This window comes from Hyla sarda, chromosome 3 (assembly GCF_029499605.1).
Source record: "Hyla sarda isolate aHylSar1 chromosome 3, aHylSar1.hap1, whole genome shotgun sequence".
In the NCBI taxonomy this organism is placed as follows: Eukaryota; Metazoa; Chordata; class Amphibia; order Anura; family Hylidae; genus Hyla; species Hyla sarda.
The window spans coordinates 132,004,340-132,022,427 of NC_079191.1; the positions used below are offsets into that span (position 1 = coordinate 132,004,340).

Sequence of the window (18,088 nt, forward strand, 5' to 3'; positions counted from 1 at the left end):
TTATATATTTTTTGTACAATTTTCTTAACCTACTCTACTATGGAGCTTTATAAAACTGGATATGTTTGTATTGTTGCTTTTACCATTATTTGAAGTGGAGTAAGATATCCAAAGGTAGTAATGACTCTATTATCAAGACCCTTTTCAAGAAACAGGGTAAAATCCATCTAGAGTAAATCCTTACAGGGTGCTTGCCTGATGATAAGCAGTCATGTCAGCTCTGTTTCACATTGACACAGATGTCAGTATCTGCTAGAGAAAGGTTGGGGAAGTCCTGGGATTAGCCTGGACACTTCACTATATAAGTCAAGACAACTTCACACATCTACAATATCCAGCCTAAGAACCAGGAGCAGCTCAGCATTTACACACCTCAGCCAGCAGGGAGCATCACGATGAGACCTCCAGTACCCAGCAGCCGACCAACACTATGGAGTAAGTCCCCTCACTGTCCTCCAGTGCTGTGTGCAGTATATGGTCCTCTATCATATATACATTTTATAATATAGCAATTTGTATCAAATAATATTCATACTGAAAACGAAATGCCTAATATTTTGTATGTCCTAAAACTTATGAGGATAGACCTCCATGCATGGGACTTGAGTGTTCAGCAGAATTCCACTGACCCAAAGGAGGTCTACAGAGTGAGTGGTATACTTGGTACATTAGTGTAGTAGATGATGCTATTCTATAAAACTATATACAGTATAGTAAAGGTATAGCATGCAGTATTATTATTATTTTTTTCCATAGAAACCTATAGGTGACCTATCCCAATGTATGCCTATTCACTTCAGGCATCTGTCAGTGCTGCTATTTACTTCAAGAGACTTTCCTGATGTAAAAGTTAAAGGGGTACTCCGCTGCTCAGCATTTGGAAGAAACCGTTCCGAACGCTGGAGCAGGTGCCGGGAGCTATAGCCCCTTCATGATGTCACGCCCCGCCCCCTCAATGCAAGTCTATGGGAGGGGGCGTGACGATGTCACACCCCCCTCCCATAGACTTGCATTGAGGGGGCGGGGAGTAACATCATGAGGAGGCAGGGCTATGACATCACGAGCTTCCAGCGCCGGCTCCAGTGTTCGGAATAGTTTCTTCCAAACGCTGAACAGCGGAGTACCCCTTTAAATAGAAGTCATTATAGTGATATGAACAGAACCCTAGACTAATATGTGAGGAGAAAATACTTCTGGAAGGTTAATGTAAAAGTCCTGGAATGTTTTAGAGATGAAGACTTGATTATGATCAAATACTTTTTAAAGGCATTATAGGGTTAAAGGGAACCTGTCACATTACAAATGCAAATGCAAAAATGCAGAACGTTATAGAGCAGGAGAAGCCGGGGGGATCGACATACAATTTTGTGGGAAAAGTTCCAGGATAACTTGTCATTCATTCATGTAAATCTCTGCTCATTCTGGGATAAGTAGTCTTGTATGGTGTTGCTCGCGAATAGTCACAATGCAAATTTTATTCACGAATATCGCATATTCGTGAATTCGCAAATATTCGCAAATATGACACTATATATTCCCAATTACGAATATTCGTTTTTTTTTTCACAGTACACATCACAGTGATCATCCCTCTCTACTTCCAGCGTGTGTGGTGTAAAGAAGGTTCTAACACTACTGTGTTTGCATATGCAAATGTTCGCATATGCGAAAATAAAACGCGAATATTACGAATATGCAAATTTAGCTAATATATAACGAATATCCGTCCATATATTCGCGAAATATCGCGAATTCGAATATGGCCTATGCCGCTCAACACTAATCATGTAGGTGGGTCTACTCAGTAACATATATCTGTGTATAAATGTATATACAGGGAGCTGTCAGTTACTGCATAGACCCATCCACTTGACTACTTCTCCCAGATTGAGCTGAGTTTTACATGAATAAATGACAAGTTATCCTGGAACTTTTCCACCATTTTCAATGTGACAGGTTCTCGTTAATTAATAGAGTTTCATCTATGTAAATTAAGTAGTAGGCCATGTTTTTTTGTGTGCATCCAGGTACATATTATGGTCTAAAATACATGCCAGAAAGAGTTGGCAATACTGTACTGTATGTGTTATAGTTCACACTGGCCTAGATTTATAAAACTGTGTGAGAGAAAAAGTGGAGGGATTTTCCCACAGCGACCAATCACAGCTCAGCTTTCACTTTACCTCAGCTCTTAAGCTGAACTGTGATTGGTTGCTGTGGAAAATCTCTCCACTTTTTCTCTCTCACAGTTTGATAAATCTGGGCCACTGTGAATTGCGGCATTTATTTTTTTCAGGTTTGTATTTAAAATACATGTAAATAAGTCACTGGTTCTGCGCATCTTCCACATGGAAAATACATTGGAATATCTGTGACTATATATATGTGAAAAAATTATGAAAATATTAAATTAAAATCCAATGCAAACCTTTCCATTTCTGCTTTCTTTTTCACTGTATATTTTTTTATTTATTTTTTTCCAAAAGAAGAAATACACTGTATAAATCAAGCCTTATGTGCAGTCTGGAAACATGCACAAGAATTACTATTTTCTCCTGTCTTCGTTTTATTTGAATCTGGAGTTTCCCTATAAATACACAGCTGTCTTTGTTATCTTCTGTAGCAGGATAGAAATCCATGTCACATGCCTTGTTAACAATAAATCTTTATTCTTTTGTTATTTATTGTGCATCATATTCCAATAACATACATATATTCAGTTATGACACTGCGTAATGCATACATTACATTTCAGCTTACATTAGATTGTTGTGGATATTGCGAATGAATATTCTTATGAGATAGATAGATAAACAGATAGATACGATACATATAGATAGATAAAAAGATCTCTAATATTCATCATTTGTCTAACAATTGTTCCATATAGTGTTGAGCGGCATAGGCCATATTCGAATTTGCGAATATTCGCGAATATATGGACGTATATTCATCATATATTCGCGAATATTCGTAATATTCTCGTTTTATTTTCGCAACTGCGAACAATTCGTGTATGCCAAAAGTTACATATGCGAAAATTAGCATATACAAAAATTAGCATAAGCGAAAATTCGCATATACGAAAATTAGCATATGCAAATGTTCGCATATGCGAACATTCGCACGTCAGTCTCACACAGTAGTATTAGAGCCTTCTTTACACCACACAAACTGGAAGGAGAGAGGGATTATCACTGTGATGTGTACTGTGAAAAAAAACAAAAAACAAAAAAAACAACAAAAAAAAAAACGAATATTCGTAATTACGAATATATAGCGCTATATTCGCGAAATTCGCGAACTCGCGAATATGCGATATTCGCGAATAATATTCGAATTGCGAATATTCGCGAGCAACACTAGTTCCATACAATTCTATTTTACAAATCGTAACTGTAGACGTCTTAAAGGGGTATTTTGTTTGTTTGTATTTCATCACTTTGTGCCCATGATGCAAAATTTTATTAGCATGTAATTTATTACCTCTTTGTGCCATTTTTTCCCCCCGCTTTGTAAAGGGGACCCATACAGTGGTCCCTCAAGTTTCAATATTAATTGGTTCCAGGACGACCATTGTATGTTGAAACCATCATATGTTGAAACCATAACTCTATGGAAACCTGGTAATTGGTTCTGAAGCCACCAAAATGTCATCCAAAAATAGGAAAAAAAGTGAGGATTGAAGATAAATAAGTAGATAACTAATATAGATAAAGTAAGATGCAAGTAAGAAAGATCTGCTGGGAGCTGTAATTACTGTCTATGTCAGTGTTTCCCAACCAGGGTGCCTCCAGCTGTTGCAAAACTACAACTCCCAGCATACCCGGACAGCCTTCGGCTGTCCGGGCATCCTGGGAGTTGTAGTTTTGCAACAGCTGGAGGCACCCTTGTTGGGAAACACTAGTCTATGTAGAGGACAGGAGCTTCTTCAGGGTCCTGTACAGTACACAATGTCCTAAAAAAGTAAAATGGAACCTCCCCTTACTTGGTGTCCAAAGGAGCAGCTAACCCTGGCACAGGTTAAAAGTAGTACAGAGCATGTAGTACTTCCCTGTACTGTAGGGGGCGCTACCAGACAACCAGTCAGTGCATGCACTTCAGTAATACAGGGGTTTTACCAGTAAAATGCCCATTCTAATTGGTCAGATCTTCCAGCCATTGACAAGTTTCGCAAATCCAGACTGTCCGTAGCATTGTATGTGGAGTCTGGTTTCAAGTTACAATGGTCCAGAAAAAAACATTGTATGTTGAAACTATTGTATGTTGAGGCCATTGTAAGTTGAGGGATCACTGTATTAGGAAATACTTTAGTGCAAGGGATTTGTTTTTATAGTTTTGTGTGACCTTTCCCGGAGGTTTTAAGTAGCCAGAGAGAATATATCAGAAGTCACATGGGCAGATTCCCACAGAGACCATGTGACTTCTGACATATTGAACCTCATTTACTAAGAGTGTTGTGCAGGTTTCTTTGTTAGTTTTAATTCCCTACAATTTTTTTCCCACGGTATTTACTAAGGTTTCCCTACATTTTGCTTTTTTTTTACACATGCTCTGATCTGTAAAGTTTTCCTCAGCTGAAATCCACCACATTTTCTGTGGAAACCTTAGTAAATATGTTGTTTTTTTGTGAAAATGTCAGGAACACACCCCTTTTCGGCTACCATGCACCCTTTACCTGATGGCCACGCCCCCTTTTCAGGTTTTCTTTGTAAAATGGAGAGTTAGTCTGGTTTTTTCAATTCTGGCACAAATTCTGGCGCAGACAGAATTTCTGGCGCAATATGCCAGAATCTGACGCACAACCCGAAAAAACATGTCGGGTTTGCAATAGTAAATGAGGGCCATTGTCTCTGCCGCATGGAACTCCGGGAAAGGTTATAAACAACTCTAAAAACAAATCCCTAATGCAATTTCTGGTATGGGCTTGCTGCACAAAAAAATGAGAAAAATCGATGAGAAAGAGGTAGTAATAAATGCATATTACATACGGAACTCCGGGAAAGGACAGAGACAATAGTGGATTAGAAAAAACTGCCATGTCTAAAGAGTGTTGTATTTTTTGTAAAAATTCCACTATAAAAACATCAAACACTGCACTGCTTTATAATGTTAAACTTTAGACCTAACCCCTTAAAAACTCTGGGATTTTCCATTTTTGCACTTTCGTGTTTACCTCCTGGCCCTCTAATAGTCATAACGCTTCCAATTGCCCACCTACAGACCCATATGAGGGCTTCTATATTGTACTTTGTAATTACATCACAAATTTTACCACTAAAACTATGGTGAAACAAAAAAACGATGCCATTTTGCTAATTTGAGGGCTTCCGCCTCTACGTGGTGCATTTTTCGGGAAAAATGACACATCACTTTTATTTTGCAGGTCCATACGATTACAACAATACCCAATTTATATAGGTTTTGTTTTATTTTACTACTTTTAGTAATTACTAATTTTAACTTTTTGTATGAAAATGAGTATGCTTAAAGTTGTTCTCTTCTGACCCCTATAACACTTTTATTTTTCTAAGGGCTAATTTTTTTGTGCCGTGATCTGAAGGTTTTATTAGTACAACTTTTATTTTCATGGGACTTTTTGATCGCTTCATATACATTTTTTTTGTAGTATATGAAGTGAACAAAAATAAGCAATTCTGGACTTTTTTATGTTTATGCCATTAAAAAAGAGGAAAGGGGTTTATTCACTAAATAACTTTAAAAAAAAAATTTTATTCACTATCTTTTGATTACATACACTAAACAATGCTCTGCCATAGCACAGCATTAAAGGGGTTCTCCAGTGGAAAACCTTTTTTTTTCTTTTTTATCAATTGGTGCCAGAAAGTTAAACAGATTTGTAAATTACTTCTGTTAACAAATCTTAATCCTTCCAGTACTTATTAGCTGCTGAATACTACAAAGGAAATTATTTTCTTTTTGGAACACAGTGCGCTCTGCTGACATCACAAGCACAGTGCTCTCTGCTGACATCTCTGTCAATTTTAGGAACTGTCCAGAGCAGCATATGTTTGCTATGGGGATTTTATCCTACTCTGGACTGTTCTTAAAATGGGCAGAGATGCCAGCAGAGAGCACTGTGCGCGTGATGTCAGCAGAAAGCTCTATGTTCAAAAAAGGAAAGAATTTCCTCTGTAGTATTTAGCAGCTAACAAGTATTGGAACGATTAAGATTTTTTTATTTAAGTAATTTACAAATCTGTTTAACTTTCTGGCACCAGTTGATTTGAAGAAAAAAAATAAAGAGTTTTCCACCAGAGTACCCCTTCAAATAAGTGTTATCGATGCTCCATTGCTACAGGCTGCTGAAGCTGCCTGCAGTATTGAAGCCCCGATCAGATGGGACAGAGCACGGTAAGGCTGGGTTCACATATATCAGGTGTACAGCATAGTTTCCCTCCGGAGTGCACCGGGGGGGAAACTGATGCTAGAACTGATCCCATTAATTTGAATGGGACAGTTCACAATCATCCAGCATCTCAATTTTGGACACACCAAAGGGCACCAGAAAGGGGAATGCAAGCTGGATGCCAACTTGTCATCAGTTGTAACATCAGTTTGTCCAGATCTAGGCTGAGTTCACTTATGCCTGATGCCGGACATATGTGAACCCAGCCTAAGGGAACTTGGCTCGTCCTCTCAGCCAATCGGGACCCTGCGTCTCGTTGTGGTGGTCCTAATCAACTCACTAATCAGGCCTGCAATAATTTTTCCCGCATTTAGATGCTTCAAACACCTTTGATTGTGGTGTCTAAAGGGTTAATGCTGAACATCGGCCCGATTGACAATGTATTAGCTGTGGGCCCTGGCTGCTGACAGTAGCTGGGACCCACCAGCATGAAGGGAGCTCAGCTTCTAAGCACGCTTCATACAGTGGGAGCACATTTATTCTGTTTCTTTAAAGGGGTTAAAGGAAATCTGTTATCGGTGTCACCAGCACTAACATGTCGGTACAGACAGGTAGTGCAGTAACACTGATGACAACAATACTTACCTTGTCCCGTTCCGTGCTGTCGTTCTCTGGCAATCCTCTTTGGTATCTTCAGCTCCGGCCCTGACTTGGAGCATGGGCGGAGCTTAGTGACATCACCACTGCTGTTTGCTAGCAGCCGGACCCAGCAGAGAACAGCAGTGATGACGCACTAAGCTCCGCCCATGCTCCAAGTCGGGCCCAGAGCTGAAGATACCGAAGAGGATTGCCGAAGGTTAGTGCAGGTTACACTGATGACAGAGTTCCTTTTTAGGAACCTCTAGTGTTAAACAAAAAATAACTTACAAAAACATTTTGAAATATTCCACCAAAAAGCAGGTAAAAGTTGTGTAGGCCTTAACCTTTATGAACTTATAATGAAAAGAGAATAAAGGTTTCCCTGTTAATGAATAACTACAATAGGAACAGTAAAAAAATAAAAATAAAAAAACCTTACAGGACATTGCATGAAATGAATGATCATTTTGTTATAGCACATTGTAAGATTTTCACTCTAATCCTGTGTTTACACTATGTTGCATTTTTGAATATTATGTTTTGATTAGTGAACTCCCATGTGTCCCATGAGTTTACTAATCAAAACAAAAAATACATTTTTAAAAACACAACAAAAAAAGTGAACACATCCCTATTGTAAACAAGTAACACTTTAACTAACAGTTACCCTACTTTGTAATATATACTGTGTGAAATATTTCCCATTAAGGGCTCAAAAAACTAAATGAAAAACTGCCACAAAAACTGTAGTGTTTTTCCAAAAGGAAAAAAGGCAGCTACCCTAAGGCTATGTTCACAAAGGCAAATGTCCGCACAGAAAATTTCCGTGAAGACTTTCCACTGACAGCGGTGCACCAGCAGAACATGCCGGCGCTAGGACCATTTGGAAATGTGCCGTGGAAATGTCATAGACGCCAACGCAATTTCTTGAAGAATCTGCAATAAGAATAGACATGTCTATTTTTTCTACGGACTCCAGAATCTAAATTTCTGCCATGTGAGCAGTGCAGCAGAATCCCATAGGATTTTTTTAAAGGGGTACTCCACTGCCCCAGCATTCAGAACATTTTGTTCCGAATGCTGGGTGCGGGCTGCGGGGGTTGTGGTGTCACTGCCATGCCCCTTGTGATGTCATGCATGCCCCCTCAAAGCAAGTCTATGGGAGGGGGCGTGGCAGCCACCATGCCCCTTCCCATAGACTTGCTTTGAGGGGGCGTTGTGAGATGTCACGAGGGGCGTGGTCGTGATGTCACGACCCCCTTTAACACTGCAGTTTTTGTAGCTGTCTTTCATTCAGGTTTTTGAGCCAAAGCCAAAATCTGATTTAATAGGAATGGGGTATATGATAGGGAATTATACTTCTCCTCCCTGTTGAATCCACTTCTGGTTTTGCCCCAAAAAACTTTATTAAAAACTGCAGTGACAGTTTTGGTAAAACCGCCGTGTGTGACACCAGCCTAAAGGGTTTCTGCAAGATGACAAAAGAAAGACACTGATTCTCTTCTCAGAAACAGCCACACACAAGTTTATAGGCATTTTCCCAATATTGCAGCCAATCCCCACTCGTGTGAAGGTGTCTAAGCTTCCATTCCAGACATAACGAAAACGGTATCACTGTTTCTGGGAATTGAAGGCAGATCTTTTTTTCTAATTCTGTACAGCTACTTTAAGTTTGAGTCTTTTTTTTTTTTTTGTATATGCGCTTGTTGCCAGTAATAACCATTCCCCTATCATCTGCAGGCTGTTGCATCATGTGGATGCTAGTAGTGATTGGTCGGTCATTGGTTGTAGAGAGCAAAACAATCTGTCAACCCTTTGACCTTGAAAGGTCTTATAATATCTCCAGGAACCTAGTAAATGTGGTGTCTGAAGCCATCCTAAAACTACAGGTAATAACTGTTAATAAACAAATATGCTGTATTTGCTATATATTATATAATATTTGTGTATATACCGTCATTACCTTGACAGGGTGGTATAAGCTTATCACACATAAGATATTGGGCAACCAAATACCGATGAATAAGGTAGGGAGAGCACACATCAGGCTAATTTTGTTTTACTTATCTTAGACCTAGCTGCAAAAAGTCTCATATGGTTGACCTTTTGTCCCCGATTTGACATGCCTTTAAGTTTGTCTGCCACTAATAGCTATTCAGGTGACAATACACCTTTAATAGGTGTTGACTGAACAAATGTTTAGCTGGCAGCTATCTTCCTCCCGATCTACCCAAACATATATGTGTTCTCAATGGTGAGAGGAGGGGTAAGCTGCTTTAGTGGTGGCTTATTTTTCTGAAAACAAAAGGGTGGACAGTTGAAATTTAGACACAATCACCTCCGACCACCACAAGGGACGCCCCCCTCCCCTGAGAGGATTTCTAACACTGTGAGCTAATGAAAAGAGGGATTTTTTTTAAATAATAAATATAGGTGATAGAGGCATAAAAATGACTTACATGGTTAGGATTAGGTACTGAGTTAACATATGTTTTTTTTGTGGGATCTGACAGGTATGCTTTAATTGTATGGAGACCTTTAGATCTTCAATCCACAGATCACACTTAATAATAATAAAGCATTAATAAATCTTTACATCAGCAGAAGATGAACCCATAAACTCCTACTTTTTGTGGCATCTTAAGGAACTGTCATCCCCTACCTTCACACTATAGTGAATAGTGAAGGGAAATCTCTTTGTCAGATGGAAGATTTGTCCATGCTATTTGGCCATTATGTTGCTGTATTAATGCTGTATTTTAAGGGGATACTGTTTGCACTTTGGAATGAATGTTTCTTCTTGTATAAACTCGAGATTTGTTTCTTCTACTTTCATTTGTTTTATTTGTCCAAGATTTTTTTTGTTCTTATACAATCACTTTTATATGTTATCATTCTCCATTGTGTAGACAATGTCCTCTTCCTCTTTTGAAGTGCGTGCTTTTACAGGAAAACACTTTTAAACCTAAGTATCAATTCCAGTCATTCTTGTATATTCCCCAATTGTCTTCTTTCTGACAAATCTTTTGATCAGATCCTGTACACAGTGTTATTTTCTTGCATTTAAACTACATACACAACTCATTTTAAAACAGCAGTGTTTTGAGTGCATGCTTTTATGGCATTTTATGTGTGTTTTGGAGGCATTTTCTATTCAGTGTAATTTAGTACATGCTTTTCTTTCTGGTATTTTTCTTGTTCTATAGCAGTGGTCTCCAAACTGTAGACCTTCAGCTGCTACAAAACTACAACTCCCAGCATATCCAGACAACTGTTTGGAGACCACTGTCCCATAGAGAAGCCTATGGAAAAACATGCCACAAAAATGCCACACACCAAATGCTTTGTATGTGCTGTATTGTATATTTTTACCATAGATTTAAATGCAATATCAAACAAAAACATAATACAAATGCTACAACAAATGGGATGTTTGTCTGCAAAAAAATGTGAAACCAGACCAAAATATTGGTAAAAGGCAGTGGTCTCCAACCTATGACTTTCAGTCTATTGAGAAATTACAAATCCCAGCTGATCGTAGTACCACAACAGCTAGAAAGATACAAATGAAAAAGCTTATTTAAATAATAAATGAAAAGGAGGACAGTGTTGGGAGATTTGAGGAAAATTCTAAGGGCCCATTCATACTATGTAATCCTTCCGAGTGGAAACTACGTGGGCTGCAGGTGTCGGCAGAACAAGCTGGCGCTAGGACCGTTCTGAAATGCCCTGTCCGCATAGACAGCAATGCTTTTCCCAGCAAGATTTTAATTCTCTCTACAGAGTTTGGGATCCAGAATTTCCATGGTGGAGCGTCCGTAGTAGAAATTCTGTAGTGTACATGGTGCAGCGGAATCCCATTGAAAACAAGAAGAGTTTTTTTACAACCGAATGTCGCTTGGAAAATATGTAATGTGAATGGGCCCAAAGGGTGAGATTTATCAAAACCTGTAAACCAATCAGATTTCTTCTTTCATTTTCAACAAGGCCTCTGCAAAATGAAAGAAGCGATTTGATTGGTTGCTATGGGGAACTGGGCAACTTTTCCTCTGCACAGGTATTGATAAATATTCCCCTAAAACCTAAACTACAACATTTCATGAGTGAAAGCCTCTATGGTCTCTTAGAGGGGTTTATTGTATGGTAAATGACTTTCAATGAAATGTAAATTTCTGAAGTGATATGTTTTATATAATAAAATATTAAATATTTCTGTTAGGCTGATCTAGATGGAAAGTTAAACTGTTCCTACGAAACAGTGGTTATAGAAGATGTAACAGCAAACACAACAAATACAGTGAAAGCATGTCTCCCCAGCATGAATTCCCAGGTAAGAGCTTTACAATTCAATCATCTTTACAACTGAGTGGTTCATTTTACTATAATCCTGTTTCATTGTTGGCCTGGTCTTTGCTAATGTAATCACCGAATTGTGCGGCAGTGTCCATGTACTCGGTCTCCTGTGAACTGCAGCCTCATTACAATGACTATGCAAATATATATTATAACTTCAGCTATGACCTTGAGCACTTTTACTAAGATAGTGTGCCTATGTTCTGCCAATATAATTGCCTCACTCTTCAGAGGTGTCTTAGATAGCAATTAACATAACCGATTATCCTTAACATTTCACAGGTTATTCAGTTCTAGTACACACAACCAGCTGGTATAAATAGCTGGGGAACCTTATAGCAACAATTTAGTTTATCTACAGCACCCCAACAGGGCAATTGATGCATTACACTGTGGCCATTGAACTTAATGTGCTGTATTGTTTAATTCACCAAAGTGAAAGACAGTGGCAAAGATTTATCAATATGCCTTAAACCAAAACTGTCTGGCTTTGCCCATAACAGCTGTCACGCCCCCTCCCATAGACTTGCATTGAGGGGCGGAGTGTGACGTCACACAGGGGCGGAGTCGTGACATCACAATCTTCTGTACCCATGTCTGACCACAGTGCTCTCTGCTGACACCTCTGTGCATTTTAGGAACTGTCCAGAGCAGAATAGGTTTCCTATGGGGATTTGCTTCTACTATGGACAGTTCCTAAAATGGACAAAGGTGTCAACAGAGAGCACTGTGGTCAAACAGAAAAGAAAATAAAAAAGAAAAAAAGTTCCTGTGAAATATACAGCATTTGATAAGTAGTGGAAGGATTAAGATTTTTAAATAGAAGTTATTTACAAATCTGTTTAACTTTCTGGCCCAGTTCCTAAAAAAAAAAAAATGTTTTCCAGTGGATTACCCCTTTAAGCAAAAGGGTAGTGTCACACGTGCCAGATTTTGCTGAGTATTTGCTGCTGCGTATTTTCCTACACACTGAAGTGAATGGGTAGCAAAATCAGCTGCATGTTTTGCTACCCATTGACTTCAGTGGATTGGAAAATATGCAGAAGCAAATATGCAGCAAAATACGGCACATGTAACCTAACCCCAACAAAAATAAATAGGTTTAATTCAGCTCATACTACTGGTAGTATTCAGAATATTGGGCAGACTAGATGGGCCAAATGGTTCTTATCTGCTGACATATTCTATGTTTCTATGTTTCTTGTGTAACTCCATAGACCCCAAACTTCGAGTAGCATGGGATGAGACACACAGGATTTACAATTACAGAAAGCCCAAATGGAGATCCCGCCGGGAAAGATATCTAGCACTCAATTGAATTAGGAATATATAAAATCCAACTTTATTTCATAGCTTCTCCATAAAATGCCTGACTGGACCTGAGTACATACAAAACCAACATGCTTCGATTGCCTTTCTCAAGGTTTTTACCTTTCTCAAGGTTCTGCATTCTAACAACACACATAGTGTGACTAGTAATAAGCCAAAATATGCAATACCTATAAATTATTCCACATGAAGTATCAAAAAGCAATATACGTAATATTCACACATACAATACATTACAGTGGTCCCTCAACATACGATGGTAATTAGTTCCAAACGACCCATCGTTTGTCGAATCCATCGAATGTTGAGGGATTCGTGCAATGTACAGTACAGGAAGTTATACTCACCTGTCCTCACCATTCCCGATGCCGTACCAGGGGCTCCCGATGCTGTCCCGCTGCTCCGGCATCTTCTTCGGGATCCTCCTGCTTCTTCCGAATCTTCTGCAGGGTCCGGGCCTCGCTTTCTGGTGACGTTATTACGTTGGTGCGCCGGCACGGCGTACATAGCGACGTAATAACGACGCCGGAAAGCGAGGCTCGGACCCAGGAGAAGATACAGAAGACGCCGGAGGATCCGGAAGTGGACCCGGAGCAGCGGGGATAGGTAAGCGAACCTGTCCGGGATGCTTAAACTGCTATCCGACAGCAGCTTAAGCATTTTGCGCTGTCGGATAGCAGTTAATGCGATGGCCCCGACATATAAAAGCATCGTATGTCGATGCTGACATTGATATGCGATGGCCTCTGAGAGGCCATCATATGTCGATTTGATCATATGTCGGGGCCATCGCATGTCGGGGGGTTACTGTACATTATGATACAATCTAGATTAATAATGAAACAATGTATGCTAAGATGCAAATACAACATTAATATCCATATACACAATAACCAATGACATGCCTCTGAAATGATTAAATAAATACAACATATTGTGCACATTAAATATTTTTCTCTTGATGCCGCGCAGCCATATAAACTTTTAAGCAATGTTGCATACAGGGTTAAATCTGGAACACAATTTATGATAAAATCTGCATATTAATACAGGGAGATCTTAGTAACTTTATGTAACTTTACATAAAACCTATGTTTATTTAGACAAGGCATAATAATTTATCTTTCATTCCAGACGTGTACCTGCACACAGATGAACAGAACAGGGGTTGATGAGGTTTGTTTATAACTGCTGCACAATGAAGAAGTATTACTGTAATCTTCACACAAAATGATAAAATAAGGACTGTACTCTCCCCTCTCCACAGGACAAGTGCCTGGCAGCTATCTATTCTGACCTGAAACTCAACATGAAACGACTGCAGGGCTTGAATCCAACTCTTGACAAAACAGTTCGGGGCATGATGCAGGTGAGGGTTAATCTGCTAATATTCACTAGGTGGAATGTCGGTGCGGAATTCCACCAGAATATTCCACACAGGCATTTCTTTGCAGCAGAGTCCCATTGATTTCAATGGGATGCTGCTGCACTGTACACTGTTTCTGCCACAAAAATCCCAATTCCGGCATCCGCACAAAGACATGTTTATTCTAACTGCGGATTCAGCTCGGAAATGCATTGTCTATAAGATGGTGCATTTCTGAACGTATCTAGTGTCCGCCAGAGCACTTAAATGTGCAGAATGTCCACCCATGTTTTCCAGGCTCCCAGCTTATCAATCAGCCTGCTGTGTGAGCTGAGGGTGTGTCATACAACCTCAGTGCACATAGCAGGTGGTTGTCAGCTCTAAGGAGTGAGGGAGTAAGTTCCCACATAAGATGTGAGGGCTAGTGTCATGCTTTCCCAAGGGAATGTCCCCTCCTCCTCAGTAAAATACACACAGTGTGAGCAACATAAACGAGGAACTAGGAGACATAAAATGATGAAGACCAAGATTTAAGCACACAAACAGGATCAGCACAAGTTAAAGAGTATGCCTGAAAGATTTTTTTTTATCTTAATACAGGTACACTTAAAGGGGATGAGAGTTTCTATGTAGTCAAGTTTCTATCTTAGAAAGTAGAACATATATTATTTATTTAATCATTTCTTTTCCATGTTACTATCTATGTTAAAAAAAGAACCTTGCAGTTTTCACTCTGGCCACTGAGCTTCGTAACAGTCTGACAGCTGTAGAAGGTCCCTTGTCAACAGTCATCTCATAACCACAGGCAGAAATATAACTAATGTAATAAACTTGGAAGCAGATAACACAGGATCCACCTGTAACAATAGGTGATGTCACAACATGCTTACCGTATTTTTCGCCGTATAAGACGCACTTCTTCTTTCCCAAAACTGGGGGGGAAAAGTTGGTGCGTCTTATACGGCAAATACACATTAAAACCCTGTCCTATCGGGTCGGTCCCTATGGCCATCAACGGCCGGGACCCGCGGCTAATAAAGGACATCACCGATCGTGGTGATGCCCTGTATTAACCCTTCAGCAGCAGCGATCAAAGCTGACCGCCACGTCTGAAGCGAAAGTGACACTAACCCGGCTCAGTCGGGCTGTTCGGAACTGCCGCGGTGAAATCGCGGCGTCCCGAACAGCTTACAGGACACTGAGAGGGACCTTACCTGCCTCCTCCGTGTCTGCTCCGTGCCGGGATCCCCTGCATGGCCGTCGCTCTTCTTCGTCGTCATCACGTCGTCGCGCATCCCGTCATCCAATAGGAGCGGCGTGCGTGGCGGCGTGCGTGGCAACGTGATGGCGGCGAAGGAGAGCGAGGATACCGGCAGCAGAGACGGGGACACCCCGGGGACACGGCGACAGCGATGGAGCGCAACATCCAGGGCAGCAGTGACCGGTCCAGAGCGGCAGGGACACGTGAATATTACCTCCTATACCAGTGGTCTTCAACCTGCGGACCACCAGATGTTGCAAAACTACAACTCCCAGCATGCCCGGACAGCCATCGGCTGTCCGGGCATGCTGGGAGTTGTAGTTTTGCAACATCTGGAGGTCCGCAGGTTGAAGATCACTGTCCAATACTTTACATTGTATTTGGTTCAGAATCGTTTTTTTCTATAGTTTCATCCTTTAAAATTGGGTGCGTCTTATATTCCGGAGCGTCTTATATGACGAAAAATACGGTACTCTCCCTTGTTGCACAGTGACCTCTGCCCAAGCTACAGATCATGCCCACAACAATATAGGGCTCTAGAGGAGCCACAAGACCTGCTCTTTATTAGACTCTATCTATACAGAAGTCTGTTTACTAGGCACAATTGTGCCCTCTAGCGCACAACTACAGCTACAGCAATATCAACTTTCTTTAGGCCCATACAGATGTAATTATTTTGCAAACCAACAAATATTATATTGAGTACTAGGTAAACATTTTCAGCTGTACAATCATTGCAAAAATGCTGACATATTTTGATTTGCCATATAGATTTATATCTTTATTTATATTGACCTGCAAATTGGCATTTTATCATTCACAGTAACAGGGAATAAAGTCATCTCATGTAGAAGTGAGACTGTACCTGGACATATTAAAAACGTATTATTATTTATATTTATTTAAATAAATAAATAAATAAAATATTTCTATTTTATTAATTGTTTGGTTTTTGTTGTATTATTTTTTTGATTACCTTATGACTATTTTATACAGATTTTTCTGTGTTAATCTGAAAAACTGAATGAAATATTTCTTATTTCAGGCTTTAAAAGTACACAATGAAGATAAGGACCATGAGGAGAAAGCATTCAATGACAAATCTGATCGTCTGTTTAAGCAGTGCACTGCAATGCTCTATTTTCAATTACGTGCCACAACTATATCCAGAGTTTTAAGACAGATGATGAACGAAGGTTCAATGCACCAGAAAGCAATGAAACATTAAGTTTTATTCAAAATTTACACCACTGGGTTAACACTGACATGAAGATTTAGCTAACACAGAATGCGCTGTATAGTTGGCTGAACAAACAAACCCCCAGCTGCTTTGTTACTGCATCACGTCAATGCAGTCAGGATAGCACACATGCACCCATACAAACATAAAAGTTAAAAATTTTAAAAAATATTAACATATATATATATATATATATATATATATATATATATATATGTGATTTATTTATGTAATTCTAAATCAATTGACGGTATGTTGGCAGTACAGAAATTTAAGCTATTGATATTGACTTACTTGAAAACAACTTACACTTTGACATTTATGACACCTATTTATGTTATTTATTGTTATTTATTATTTCTATTTATTTTGAGCTATTTATTATGTTCTACTTGTTGAATAATTTATCATATCATGTAGTTTTAACTATATATTCTGATTCTCATTATTACTATACCGAGATTTCAATAAATAAAGTCGGAATAAACACTGAATTTTTTTCTTCATTTTTGTGTCTATTATGAACACAAGTCCCAGCCTGATTTATGGCTCTCATTAGAGATGAGCGAATCGAATTGGACAAATCCGAATTTGTTCCGAATTCATGAAAAATGTGATTTGAAACAAATTTGAATTACGACTCGATTCGAAATAATGAATTTCTCCATTTACTCCTTTTGTTATTACTCAAAAAAAAAAAAAAAAAAAGAAGTGAAATAGATGCGCATTCAGCAGTTCTACATTAAGGGAATCAGGAGCGGCGGGGAAGGGAATAAGGATGCAGGGTGTGTATTCAATTCTCTGAATATATATGCTATTGTATGTTACAAGTAGTCCCCAATTAGACTTATATACACCTCTTTACGCAATGATATTTCCCAACGGTCATGTGGTGAGGGTGTGATGAGGGCAGATGTTGTTACCCTAGGGGCAGATGGCATTAACCCCTTGTATTCCTGATGCCAGGGCATGATTTAACCTCTTTACCACCCGAAAGTATACCGCTGGATCCTGGGCTAGGCACGGGGAAAATAATAACTCCGACGCCAAGTTATGGAACAACGGCAGCTTTACTGAGGTAGAAAGGTGTAATAGTCTTGACAGCTCAGTTAGGCCTAAGAAGGTGACAAGTGACTTCAGAGACTTTAGGGCTCGCTGGGACTTATAATGGATTTGGACAATTTGCTGCAGGCCCACACTGACTTGATACAGACTGATCTTGACTGACTTGACTAGACTGACTTCACAGACTTCACCCCGTATGTAGCCTACCAGATTTTGACGTTCACCTGTGGGGTAGCAGATTTGTGGAGGCATGGCTGCGTGATAGGCTTTAGGCCTCCTCAGGACACCAGACACTCTCTCTCAGGACTTGACCTTGCTGCACTCATTATGGAATTATCCAAGAGACTGAACTAGCTCCTCCCAGGGTTTTTATGGGGGAGACTCTGAAGGGGTCCCATAGGTCATTCTATAGGTCACATTGTCACTGGTACCTTCCTTAGTTACAACACATGACAACAGTATTTA

At 39.6% G+C, this 18,088-nt stretch overlaps 1 protein-coding gene across 3 annotated transcripts; it reads left to right on the forward strand.

Moving 5' to 3' along the window:
* The first annotated feature begins 339 nt into the window (after positions 1-339).
* IL12A (interleukin 12A) lies at positions 340-17,034 on the forward strand. 3 transcript variants are annotated; one of them, XM_056563184.1, is made up of 6 exons: positions 340-435; positions 8,750-8,898; positions 11,229-11,339; positions 13,826-13,867; positions 13,959-14,060; positions 16,364-17,034. In XM_056563184.1, exons 1-6 carry the CDS (start codon positions 396-398, stop codon positions 16,544-16,546), a joined length of 627 nt encoding a protein of 208 aa, XP_056419159.1. In that variant the 5' UTR covers positions 340-395; the 3' UTR covers positions 16,547-17,034. The 3 variants fall into 3 exon arrangements, with proteins under 3 accessions (XP_056419159.1, XP_056419161.1, XP_056419160.1); XM_056563186.1 differs by lacking the exon at positions 340-435 and adding an exon at positions 1,071-1,200; XM_056563185.1 differs by lacking the exon at positions 340-435 and adding an exon at positions 2,203-2,296.
* Positions 17,035-18,088: the final 1,054 nt, after the last annotated feature.

Coding starts and splice junctions, on each gene's coding strand:
- IL12A (XM_056563184.1), top strand. CDS start 396: ATGAGACCTCCAGTACCCAGCAGCCGACCAACACTATGGA. Junction 436..8,749: donor CAGCCGACCAACACTATGGA/GTAAGTCCCCTC, acceptor TATCATCTGCAG/GCTGTTGCATCATGTGGATG. Junction 14,061..16,363: donor CAGTTCGGGGCATGATGCAG/GTGAGGGTTAAT, acceptor TTCTTATTTCAG/GCTTTAAAAGTACACAATGA.